At 49.4% G+C, this 13029-nt stretch overlaps 2 protein-coding genes across 2 annotated transcripts in view; both read left to right on the top strand.

Annotated features, from left to right (window-relative positions):
* The first annotated feature begins 886 nt into the window (after positions 1-886).
* The window catches only part of IST1 (IST1, ESCRT-III associated factor), an 83520-nt gene continuing 71377 nt past the window's right edge, over positions 887-13029 (top strand). The window contains exons 1-2 of the mRNA XM_025369871.1: positions 887-989; positions 2868-2929. The gene's annotated coding sequence lies outside the window, so the exon portion shown is untranslated. The remainder of the gene's footprint in view (positions 990-2867; positions 2930-13029) is intronic.
* On the top strand, positions 891-12190 carry ATXN1L (ataxin 1 like). The gene is made up of 3 exons (XM_025369860.1): positions 891-989; positions 2868-2929; positions 4470-12190. Exon 3 carries the CDS (start codon positions 4587-4589, stop codon positions 6654-6656), a length of 2070 nt encoding a protein of 689 aa, XP_025225645.1. The 5' UTR covers positions 891-989; positions 2868-2929; positions 4470-4586; the 3' UTR covers positions 6657-12190.

The raw sequence follows: 13029 nt of genomic DNA, 5'->3' as shown, positions 1-13029 counted from the left end.
GTCAAGCCCTCTTTCCACTAAACCAAGCTGCTTCTCACCGTACTAAACTCCGGCCTCTCTCTAAACTTTCAGGTGTTCCACTCCTTGTCACCTTCCCCTAGATTCTGAGTGGGGTGCACTGTCTTACCTCCCTCGGGGGCCACTTTTCAACACTTAAAGAGCTCCTATTGCCCTGGCACGGTGGCTCACGCTTGTAATCCTAGTACTTTGGCAGGCCGAGGCGGGCGGATCACCTGAGGTCGGGAGTTCACGACCAGCCTTACCAACATGGAGAAACCCACAAAAAATTAGCCGGGCGTGGTGGCGCACGCCTGTAATCCCAGCTGCTCAGGAGGCTGAGGTAGGAGAATTGCTTGAACCTGGGAGAAGGAGGTTGGGTGAGCCGAGATCGTGCAATTGCACTCCAGCCTGGGCAACAAGAGCGAAACTCTGTCTCAAAAAAAAAAAAAAAAAAAAAGACTTCCTATCTCCACCTGGGTCCCCAAGAGGCATCTCCTTTTCTCCTGAGCCTAGGTCACCTCGGGGTTCCCCGAAGTTCCTCAGAAAAGGCTGCACAAGTCAGGACAAGAAGTCCAGGAAATGGGGGGTCGCCGATGACCACGCCCCAGGGCTGTTTGGGAACCCCCAAAATTTACTGAGGTGGAACGATTGCGGGGTCATTATGGGTTCAGGTTGAGGGGGCCGGGCCCAGACCTATTCACGTGACCCGGTCCCAGGGAGAAGAGTTTGTTCACCCAACAGAGGGAACGCCGAACGCGATGGGAGTGTGGCACCCTCCCTTCCCGGGGAGTCCTGGGCGTTGCTCTCCCACCCCAGCGCGACGCAATCTCTCCGCGCCAGGGGCGGGACGCGCTTGACGCCATCTCTGGGCGCCCGGCTGGGGGGGCGCTGGGTGTGGGGCGGCTCCGGGGCCGGGGATGGCGGCGGCCGCGGTTGCGGCGGCTCCGGGACGAGCTGGTGGATCCCGGGAAGCGCTGTGAAATGGGCTGGTGAGTGTCCTTGGAAGTGGTGGCCGCCGGGGCCAGGCAGGCCTGGGCTCCGTGCTTCGGAGGAAGTGGCCCTGAGGAGCCCGTTGCTCCGCCGGGCCGGGGCCCATGAACCGCGGACAGACGGAGGGGAGAGGCCGCACCTAGACCCCCTTGCGCTTCTCTCTAGCCTGGCCTGAAAGGCGGCCTCAGGCCCCGGCGCCCCGGAGGCTGTGTCCCTGAGAGCCAAGGTGTTCGAGTCTGCGGGGCGGGAAGGGCCCCCAAACAAGGAAGCGTCGCCTGCAGGGCCTCGCCCCTGCCGCCTTGGTGAAGGGTGGACCCCCTACTCTCTAAACGCAGAACTCTCGATTTCGAGCCCTACCCTTGTTGGCACAAGGATTGCGGGACCACTGGGAGCCATAACCCTAGTCTCTGACAAGCTTCTCCTCCCTTTCTGTCGGGCGCACCTCTAGCCCGCAGAGAATTTGAGTCTGCACCTGGGTTCAGCCCCTTGATTCCGACCCAAGCGTGATGAGGAGCTTGGTTCCGGGCTCTGCTAGCAGCGTTGGCAGCTCTCCTAACAGCCTGTTAGCTCGGTTGGGGTCACAAACTGCGTTTTCCCTTTGAGATCTTCAGTGAGGTTCTCGAGAGGCTGAGGTTTCGGATTCTTAAGTGTGTTTTGCGTTGTGGGAACCTGGTGCACAGGCTTGGCTCTTTGTTGTCCTTTCTGCAGACCTTTTGCCTCTTTCGGTCCTTTTACTAGCCTATGTTTGCTAAACTCTGGGTGACCTGGAGGCAGGTTTTCTTTAAAGTTTTCGTTACAGAAAGCAAGGATCATTTTGGGATTGAAGATGTGACCCCAGTTTCTGTTGGGAATGAAGAAGAAAGCAAACTGCTTTTCAGTTACTAAAACTGCTGGTGGAGAAAAGAGGCATCATTTATGCCACTGTGTAATATGTGTGTGTGGAATTAGGAATTTGTCTTCCCACTGTGTTTTCCTATCCTTCCACCTTTTGTGTACACCTGCACCTTGCCAATCTTGAGATGTTGCATTTGGTTTGGGTTGAGGCTTGGCGTGTTCTATAGGACTTGGACAGGATAGTCAGTTTCTCGGAGCACTCACTCATCTGTACTACTTTCTCTGTCTTCAGAGGTTAAGGCTCCATTCTTTCACGCTTTGCGTTTCTGGCAAGTGTAGATTCACATATTGATGGTTTAGCGGTAGTTTTGTTTCACCAATGTTAGCCACCTGAGGACCAAGGCAATATTTTCAGTTTATTTCATACCTGATTCAGCACTTGGTATAAAGTTGTCCCTCAGAAAATTTTACATACACACACACACACGCTCATTTTTTTTTAACCCTGAAAATCTCTTAATAAGTCTACCTACCCCTTGCGTGACTCCCCCTTGACCTCTTTTTCTGCCCCAGAAACATAAATAATTGTTCTTTTTCATCTAGTGCTGCTTTTTTCATTTAAATAACACCACATTTATGTTTTCACAGGCCCAGAATAAAGGGGAAATCCATGGAGTTGATTTTTCCTGCTTACCACTGTTCATATGGGAACAATGTTAAAGCTTCCATTTTTATTTGCATTTATCTGAAATTTGGATTGGAAGCAAATTTAACCTTTGGGGAACAGGCACAGGTAGATGTTAGGGAAATGATGTTAAGGAAAACCAATGAAATGTGATACATGAAAATTTTTTTTCAGGGATGTCTTCTTACAGGTTGGAACACTAGAGATGTTTTTCTTTCTGTTCAACTGCCTGGGCACTCTGGGTAGATGTACCATTTACCTGTGGGGAAGAAGATGAGGCAAGGACGTGTATACTGTAATGCTTTGGAATTACAGAGGTCAGGCAGCTGCTTACTCCATTCCTGTTTCTATCTTCTAGGCTCCCGAGCCAGCCGGGAGGACACTTACTACAGCTGCTCAGAAGCACCACTGGAAACTCAGGTAATAGCGGCACTTTGAATTCCTTGTTTCAGGAAAATATCTGGGATGTCACAGTGGAAAAACAGAACAGAATATAATATAGAAAGCTCTTTTCAGATCCAAAGAACTGGAACCTGGTTGGAAGAAATAGGCAGCAAAGTTCATGTGTACTGAAGCGTTCAGACCAAAAAGTTGCTTTATAACAATGGACAGAAGCATTTGTAAAAGGTGACAATAAGAGAAAGGGGAAAGAGAACTTTCTTATGAACCATACAGATATGGGGAAAAAAACAGGCATGTTTAGAGGAATGGAACCAGAATTTTATGGAGTGGTGCCTGGAGCAGACCTACAGTGGAGAAAGAGCTATTGGTAAAAGAAAGCGCAAAGAAAAAAGAAAGGGAATGAATAGAGAAGGCAAATTGAAGGTGATCACTGAGAAGAAAAGAAGCCTTTTGAGACTAGGGAACCGGAAGTGTACATAAGGTCAGAAGAATTTTGTTGTTCTTTGGTGAAGAGGAGAAACAAGTTGACAGCAAACTAATTTAATCACTCTCACTATATAGAGGCTGAGTTAAAATGTATTATTTCATGGGGCAAAGATGTTAATTTTCATAACCTGGTTAGGGAGCAAAGTTTAAAAACAAAGACACAAGCAGACCTGAAGATTTTGACACCTAGGTCTTTGAGGTACGGATGATATGAGGCAAAGGAGGAAGAGAGTTTTTAGCCAGGCTTGGGATAGTAGTAGGTGAGATCATAACCCAAATTAGGCTACAGAAAGGAAGCAAGGATGAGGTCATGTGTTCAGGAAAGAAGGTGGCACATTCATGTTTGGTAGCAAAAGGAGAAACTTAAGAAAAAGAGCCAACAGGAGGCTGGGTGCTGTGGCTCACACCCATAATCCCAACACTTTGGGGGGCTGAGGCAGGCAGATCACCCAAGGGCAGGAGTTCAAGACTAGCCTGGCCAACATGTGAAACTCCTTCTCTATTAAAAATATAAAGTTAGCTGGGCATGGTGGTGCATGCCTGTAGTCCCAGCTACTCGGGAGGCCGAGGCAGAATTCCTTGAACCTGGGAGGCGGAGGTTGCAGTGAACTGAGATTGCACCATTGCACTCTGGCCTGGGCAACAAGAGCAAAACTCCATGTGTAAAAAACAAAACAAAACAAAACAAAAAAAAACACCAAAAGAGCCAGCAGGAAAGACCATGTGTTCAAAGACCCCTTTGGGAAGAAGGCAGAAAAGAGACAAGGTGCTCATGGCTCATGAGACACATGACTAACTGTGAAGCTGTTGGTCTCTCTGGGCTTGTGGAGCCCACAGGTTATTTGTGCATTGGTGAATGCTTGTCCCTATAGCTCTTTGTGCCTTGTGTTTCTCTCATGTCCCAGGCTGGATGAGTTGGGGGTAGCCTCCTTGTCTGCCCCTTTCTCTTTCCTCCTTATTTTCTAACAGTCCCTTTTGTTACATCTTCCTCCATGGCACAGTTCTTTCTATTTCCTTTGTCTTGGCTCATCCCTAGGTTACTTTTCTTTGCCTCTGATTTGTTCCCTAGCAGATGTGGGCGCCCCAGCCAGAAGCAGAGAGGGGTACAGGGAAGCTACAGAGAAGCCCCTTCTGATGCCCCAGGGAGCAAGCCGACTCCTTCCAGGCTCCAGGAACACCACAAAGCAATATGAAACCTGTTCATGAGAGGAGTCAGGAATGCCTTCCACCAAAGAAACGAGACCTCCCCGTGACCAGCGAGGATATGGGGAGAACTACCAGCTGCTCCGCTAACCACACACCCTCCAGTGATGCTTCTGAATGGTCCCGAGGGGTTGTGGTGGCTGGGCAGAGCCAGGCAGGAACCAGAGTCAGCCTGGGGGGTGATGGAGCTGAGGCCATCACCGGTCTGACAGTGGACCAGTATGGCATGCTGTATAAGGTGGCTGTGCCACCTGCCACCTTCTCACCAACTGGCCTCCCATCTGTGGTGAATATGAGCCCCTTGCCCCCGACGTTTAATGTAGCGTCTTCACTAATTCAACATCCAGGCATCCACTATCCCCCAATCCACTATGCTCAGCTTCCATCCACCTCACTGCAGTTCATTGGGTCTCCTTATAGCCTTCCCTATGCTGTGCCACCTAATTTCCTACCGAGTCCCCTCCTGTCTCCTTCTGCCAACCTTGCCACCTCTCACCTTCCACACTTTGTGCCATATGCCTCACTTCTGGCAGAAGGAGCCACTCCTCCCCCACAGGCTCCCTCCCCAGCCCACTCATTTAACAAAGCTCCCTCTGCCACCTCCCCACCTGGGCAATTGCCACATCATTCAAGTACTCAGCCGCTGGACCTTGCTCCAGGTCGGATGCCCATTTATTATCAGATGTCCAGGCTACCTGCTGGGTATACTTTGCATGAAACCCCTCCAGCAGGTGCCAGCCCAGTTCTTACCCCTCAGGAGAGCCAGTCTGCTCTGGAAGCAGCTGCTGCAAATGGAGGACAGAGACCGCGAGAACGAAATTTAGTAAGACGGGAAAGTGAAGCCCTTGACTCCCCCAACAGCAAGGGTGAAGGCCAGGGACTGGTGCCAGTGGTAGAATGTGTGGTGGATGGACAGTTGTTTTCAGGTTCTCAGACTCCACGGGTGGAGGTAGCGGCACCAGCACACCGGGGGACCCCGGACACCGACCTTGAGGTCCAGCGAGTGGTTGGCGCTTTAGCTTCTCAGGACTATCGTGTGGTGGCAGCTCAGAGGAAAGAGGAACCCAGCCCCCTCAACCTATCCCATCATCCCCCCGACCATCAGGGTGAGGGGCGAGGGTCAGCCAGGAACCCTGCAGAGCTGGCAGAGAAAAATCAAGCCCGTGGGTTCTACCCTCAGTCCCATCAGGAACCAGTAAAACATAGACCTTTACCCAAAGCAATGGTTGTAGCCAATGGCAACCTGGTGCCCACTGGAACTGACTCAGGCCTGCTGCCTGTGGGCTCGGAGATCCTGGTAGCATCAAGTCTGGACGTGCAGGCCAGAGCCACCTTCCCAGACAAAGAGCCAACGCCGCCCCCCATTACCTCCTCCCACTTGCCTTCCCATTTCATGAAAGGCGCCATCATCCAGCTGGCTACGGGAGAGCTGAAGCGGGTGGAGGACCTCCAGACCCAGGATTTTGTGCGCAGTGCCGAAGTGAGTGGGGGGCTGAAGATTGACTCTAGCACGGTCGTGGACATTCAGGAGAGCCAATGGCCTGGATTTGTCATGCTACATTTTGTGGTTGGTGAGCAGCAGAGCAAAGTGAGCATCGAGGTGCCCCCTGAGCACCCCTTCTTTGTATATGGCCAGGGTTGGTCCTCTTGCAGCCCTGGGCGGACGACACAACTCTTCTCTCTGCCCTGCCATCGGCTACAGGTGGGAGATGTCTGCATCTCTATCAGTTTACAGAGCTTGAACAGTAACTCAGTTTCTCAGGCCAGCTGTGCTCCCCCAGGCCAGCTGGGTCCCCCCCGAGAAAGGCCTGAGAGGACGGTCTTGGGACCCAGAGAGCTATGTGACAGTGAGGGGAAGAGCCAGCCGGCAGGAGAGGGCTCCCATGTGGTAGAGCCTTCCCAGCCTGAGCCTGGTGCTCAGGCCTGCTGGCCAACCCCGAGCTTCCAAAGATACGGCATGCAAGGGGAGGAGGCACGGGCTGCGCTGCTCCGTCCCTCTTTCATTCCACAGGAGGTAAAGCTGTCCATTGAAGGGCGTTCCAATGCGGGAAAATGAACCTCTTTCCCAGACCAGGACTGGGGCTTTACCCCAGAGCCTTGCCTCGCCGCTGTGAGCAGGCAGAGGATTTGCACACGCCGAGCAGGGAATGGCTTTCTTGGCAGTGAGATTTGGGGGAAAGGGGAGGCATGAAGTCAGCCTCCCAAGGCAGGATCTGTTGCTCATTACCCCATGGCGTCCTTTCAGGACAACCCCAGAGGGTGTTGTGATGGGGAGCAGCAGGCCTGGGGCAAGGAAGGAAGGGGGTGCACACAGGAGAAGAAACATTCCAAAATCAGGGCCTCCCTGTTCTTTCCTCCCCATCCCTAGCTCCTGCAAGAGAAAGTCCAGGCTTTGGGAGCAGATGGCAGAGGGAGGGAGTAAAGAGAGCCAAAAATGATGATCCACAGCTTATAGTAGCAGTTAAACTGTCAGAAGTTTTTTTTCTTTTTTGTGGTGGAAGGGCAGGAGGCCCCAAGGTTGGAAATAAGAGGGTTCCCACCCAGAACCCTTCTTGTGAGAGATGCGCACTTTAAAGGGTGATTTTGTTCCAGATGTCTGTGGCTGAGTGTGTAGGGGAGGAGCACTCTGATCTACAGGACTCTGCTTGATCCTCTGCTTCATAGCTCTTCCCCATCTCTCCTCACCATTCCGCCTACAAGGCTTCTAGCAGCACGGGGGCCCAGAGGGAGAGCCCCTTCAGGGTTCAGAGTGAAGTACTACCTTGCCAGGGATTCAGTCAGCGGACTTTGGGAGAGAGACTTGATAGCCAGGCTGACTGGGTTCTAGGCAGGGCCTCTGGAAAGGTAGCTCACCTAACAAAGCTCCTCCAATTCAGCATGCCAGACTCACTTTGAAATCTCACAGAATCTTGCTGGTAATGGTGACTTTAGAAAGAATTAGTAGACCCTTTTTTCCCAGGCACTGATCCCCCACCTTTGTCTGTGTTGTGCCTAAGTGCCTGCGCCGCCCCCACTCTCCTGCTGCCCTGACCTCTGCATGGTGTTGTGACCTGGGCCTCATTTGTAGCTGCACTGCCTTTCCTTGTCTGCAAAGTTGGTTTTGTCCACTCTGACCAAGACCTCTAGTTTTTGGTGGGTAGGGGTCTCTCTGGTTTCCCCTTCAGCTATAATCTCTATTTTTAAAATCTCAAAATCATGTCCCCTCCACTTCCACTGCCAAACAGCTTGGTGGAGAAAGAAGAAGGGAACTATGCCCTGGGCCAGGGCAAATGCATGGCTGGGCAGTGCCCATCATAGCATTTTCACACGTCCCATATGCCCCTCACATCTTGTTCCACTGCTTCTCCCGGCATTCTGGTGTCTCCAGTCCATCCCCTCCCACCACCAGCTCTAAGATTCTAGGATAGGCTTGATAACATTTCAATACCTGAATAGATGTCATTTTGTGGTGGTATATTCCTCTGCAAAAAGTATTTTCAATCTTAGTTGCATTTGCACCCCCCCCCCAGCCCCCGCCAATGTCTTAATCCCACATTTTCTTCACAACTTTTAGCATCAGCTCAGACCGTGGGGTTCCATTGGGTATTGGGAATTAGGCTCCCCCACTAGCTTTCAGGTGGGTGAGTTTTTTTGTTTGTTTTTTGGGGGTCTTTAGACTCTTGAAGGCAACTCAGGGTATTATCCACCCAGCTCTCTGGTTAGACTTCTCCCAGGCTGTGATCCTGGCATGTCCTTTATAAGGTGTACTTGGATTGGCTGAGACCTGGCCTGGCATCAGGAGTCCAAACCTCTGAGGTCTGATGTCTGCTCTGTCAAGGACTTTCGGCAAGTCTCGTGACCTCTGGCTCTTTCACTTCCTCCCCACCTGCCAAATGGGGATAAATAATCTTACCTACCTCCTGGGGGGAGGGGAAGTTCTGAGAATGGAGTCATTCTTAGTGTTCAGGTGCTAAAGGTTGTTCTCCTGGGGGAACAGAGTGACTGAAACTGGCTTGTTTGCTACAAGCCCTACACTCTTTCATTCCTTGAAAGCAGTTGCCTGGTCAGTCAGCTTTTGGGGGTCCATCAAAGGAAGCTGCTGACCTGACCACGAGTGCTTCAGTATCTGGTTTGTATCAAAACCAGACACCAACTTCGTACTGCATTTGGGATCATATCTTTCCCCTTCTCTGTCCCCCATTCTCTGAATGCTGCTTTCTCTGGCTTGTTTCCTACAGTGGGGGCCTGTGGGGTTGAGTCTTGAGGAATCTCCTCAAATGAGAGCCTTGGGAGAAGGCCTCATCTCTGGCTGTTTCATGAGCAACTCATTCCTAGAGTTCATTGTTTGCACGGGTTTCTCACAAGCATCCTTCCTCATAGGAAGGCTCATCAACTGAATTTAGTGACATGTACACAGAAGATGCTCAAGCAGTGTCTGCAAGGACACAGCTGAGCTTTCTGCTTATGGGGCAAACCTATGTCTAACCAGATACAGACCAATTAGTTTAAATCAAATCACGCTCCACTTGGGCTACTTGTGACTTTGCAACCTGGTAACTTCCACGGAATTCTGGAAAGAGAAATTCTTGAGGACCCTGGCAGGTTGGGCCCTGACCTTTCTGTTGCTGCTCCTGTTCTGTCTCTTGCTGGTGAAGCAATACCAGCAGCTCCTGTAATATCACAATATCGTTCCATGCATATATAACATATTAATACTTGATTTTGCTGAGCTGCAAAGGTATCTTTCATAAACTATGGTCCCCAGGAAAAGCAGCTCTGTGCTCTAAATCTCAGTCAGAGCTGTGGCCTTCCCCTTGCCTTTAACCTCTAGTTTAGTCTTTTCCTCCAGGCATGAAAAATATGACTAACCTGTGGTGTGTCCATTCTTCCTTATAGGAATTTCCTGAGTTTGCAGGAGACATGAGAGCAGTTTTTAGAGAGTGAGTATTTTAGTGGAAAGTTGTCAACTTTTTAGGAATGAGCAGTTGACGAGGGCCAGTGCCTGTCTCTTGTCAGCAGTAGGACGTTTCCAGCTCTTAGGAATAGAAAGGAGGACTGCTGACTGTCTGGCACTGTGTAAAAATGTGTATACCAATTTGGGAATAGGGGAACCCAGTCATGGATGGATAATAAGCCAAGTCTTGAATCATTCCTATCAAGATTAGTACACATGAGGAAGAGGTGGCATGGGGGGAAGGGGATCTAGGAGTTCAGAGCTGAGTGCTTGTACCTGAGGGGAGGGGCCTCAGCCGATCTGGGCTGATCCTTCTATGTTCTTGGTCCCAGTTGGTCATACCACCAAGGGCTTTGCTTTGCGCTGCTTTGCCACTGCTGCTGTCCGCTCACTGTCCTGCCTGCTGCCCTCTACAGCTCCCTATCCTCCATGTCTTTGGCCATGTAGATTAAGTCTAGGCGTCCGGTTCATTCTTACCTGTGTTAGGCCACATTATTTTATAGCAAAGTCATGTGGAATAGGGATGGTATGAAATGCTGCTGGTGGACTGGTGAATCCAAAGGATATGGCTTCAGTGCTGTTGGGAGCCTTTTGGCTCCAAATGTCTGACTATCTTGAGGGAGAAACAAGCAGGTTTCTACTAGTGGTGTCTTCTGTTGTATTAACTTCTTTCCTTTGTGGTATCTTGTATCCTGTTTTAAAAACTAAATGAAGGGAACCACATTAGGGGCCCATGCCAGCATCCCAGTGAAGTTCGTCCAGCTCCAGTTAGGTGGATTCTGGAGTTTGAAGAGGGTTTAAAGTTTGGCTGAAATAGCACCTCAAGTGGGGTTTAGTTTTATTTTTACTGGTGTGCATCATGAGCGATTTAGGGGGAAGCACAGGATGGTGGTGTGGTTTAAACCTGCAGCAAGCAGGCATATTGAAGAGTTGAGTGATCACACTGGAGATGAAGGGTTGGACATGGATTGACTGGGAAAAGGCCTGGGTCCGTTGGAGTAAAGACAACCTGGTTGATTGAATTGGCCATGGGAAGTTAGGTCACAGTCTTATAAACAAAGTAAATAGGACAGCGACTAAGTTTTAGGGAGACATCTTGGCCTCCTAGGCTAAGTTTACTAAACCACACTGAAGCTACAGTACCTTTCAGATGGGCAAAAGTGTACACTACAGTTGAGGAGCTGAACCTTATTAGGTTGGATGTTGATCAGGAACCTGTTTGCCCTTTGCTGGGAAGCCTTCACCCTCCATCTTCCCTGGGGTAGGGAAGGTCTCCCACATTATGCAATAATAAAATAAGCATCTGGGTCTTTGCAGCTGTCAGTTGCTCTTTCAACTCTAGGATCCATCTTTGGACCAGAAGCCTGGTCTGGGCCTATGATGACACTGGCCCCAGAGATGCTAGAGTCGACTGCACGCTCTCCTTAGCTGCAGACTATGCACAGTGCCTGGGGCGGAAGGAGGAGAGGTGTTGGAGTTTGCCCTGCTGCCTCCCCAGCAGGAACAATAGTCATAAATGCACTTTTCACACTAAAGGTTTCTTTATTAGTTCTCCAGTTAAACCTAGATCCCCCCTGGTAGATTGCGAACTCAAAGTCTTTGTGATCCCAAAGCCATTCCACTGCAAATGCCCAGCAGTGAAGATGGCCTCAAATTGGGTTCCTGCCTGCAGTGTGTGTGGCAGCAGCCCATGTGCCTTTACCTATTGTCAAACTTGGAAGCATTTATTTGTCTTTATGACTGTCATGGGGACTGAGGTTCTTCAGAGAGAGAGAGAGTGAGCTGATGACACAGTGGTTTTACACCCACCCCCTGGACAGGGAGTTTGCACGTAGTTGTGAGCTGTGAGCGGTTAGTGCATTGCTGGTATTGCTGAAGGCAGGGTTGATCCCTCACTTGATTGATACTTGCATTCAAGAGAATCTAGATTGTGTTGGGGGAGGGACTGACTGTACTCATGGCTAACTTAAAAGTATTAAAATAAGGCTGTCCCCTACAACCTTCTTAGTCACACAGGATCCCTGTAGCCAAAACAGTATATGATCCAGCTGCAGAGAGCAGACTGCTCTCAGCTTGCACAGCACCTTAGGCGAGGGAAGAATATATGGATAGGGAATGGGGTGGAGAAAGGAGGATGGGAATGTTATCATCCAGGTGGCTTTAGGGTCCTAAGGAATGGAGAAGGATGGCACTGGGGAGGTCTGGATGGATCTGTGTAGGAGTTCCCTGTAGATAAATTACTGATCCCCCATCTACTATCCCCAGTATGTAATGGCTGAATTAATATGTAATCAACTGCATTGTATCTAAAGCCTTAGAACTAGTCAGGTGCTCCCTCCACCCAATACCATTTCTTACCCTCTAATCCTACCTGATCTTTAACAAAGCATTAATAATTCTAAGGATAATCTCTATTTTGTTGTGCTTTTTTGTAACTGTTTTAAATAAATCAATTTGTACTGTATATTTGTACTTTTGTGAGATCCTTTTTGCTGTTTTACCATTTTAAGTCTCTGTACTTGGCTACACACAGATTGTATTTTTATTGTTAATGCTCTTCTTATGGATACCTGCATTTAACTTGTGGACTATGTAAACACAATATCTATCAATATCTATATATCTATATATCTATCTATATAAACTACTAGCTTTTCCTTTTGGTGTTTGCGCCTTCTTCCTATCCCAGCCTTAGATGGTGGCCATGGGGTGGGGGATAGAAACCTTTGTGGGAGCAGTTGTAATGGAGCACAAATGGTGCCTATATTGTGCGGTGAGCTCAAGGCAGATGGCATGATCTTGTCCTCAAGCATGGTTTCTCCCCTCTGTTGGTGTGGATTTCGGAGACCCAGAAGTCTACCTGAAGACTTAGATTCTAGTGGAATCACAAGGATCTGTAGGCACCTTCACTGCTCGCCTTCTCCCCAATTCTTTACTCAGGAATACTGCCAGAAATTGTTGGAATAAGTCAGCCCCAATCATAGCTACTGCCTAAAATTTAGAAAACTTGCCACTAGTAAGTGGCATTTATGGAACACTTATTATGTGCTACAAAATATCCTAAGTGCTTTCTCTATACGGACAAGCATTTGTTGCTACTATTTCCATTTTGTGGATGGGGAAGCCAAGACATAGAGGTTAAGTACTACTTCCCCAAAGTTACACAGCTAGTAAGTGGCAGGGTACTTCTGAACCCAGAGATGCAACTCCTGAGTTGGTATGAATTCAGAGTTTCTTGTGAAGATTGAGATCATCTACGTAAAGCGCTCAGAATCATCTTTGGTACATAGTGAGGACTCAAGTCATTTTAAAGCATCCCAAGTAGGACTCCAGTATGGAGCTCTGAGAGAAAGGCATTTGGGTCAATTAAGTAGTTTTATTTTGTTTGTTTGTTTTTTTGAGATAGAGTCTCACTGTGTTGACAGGCTGGAGTGCAGTGGCACAATCTCAGCTCACTGCAGCCTCCACCTTGCGGGTTCAAGTGATTCTCATCTTC

The sequence above is a fragment of the Theropithecus gelada genome, chromosome 20, assembly GCF_003255815.1.
Source record: "Theropithecus gelada isolate Dixy chromosome 20, Tgel_1.0, whole genome shotgun sequence".
Classification (NCBI taxonomy): Eukaryota; Metazoa; Chordata; class Mammalia; order Primates; family Cercopithecidae; genus Theropithecus; species Theropithecus gelada.
The sequence above is the reverse complement of the archived record's forward strand: the minus strand, read 5'-3'. Positions and strand labels throughout refer to the sequence as shown.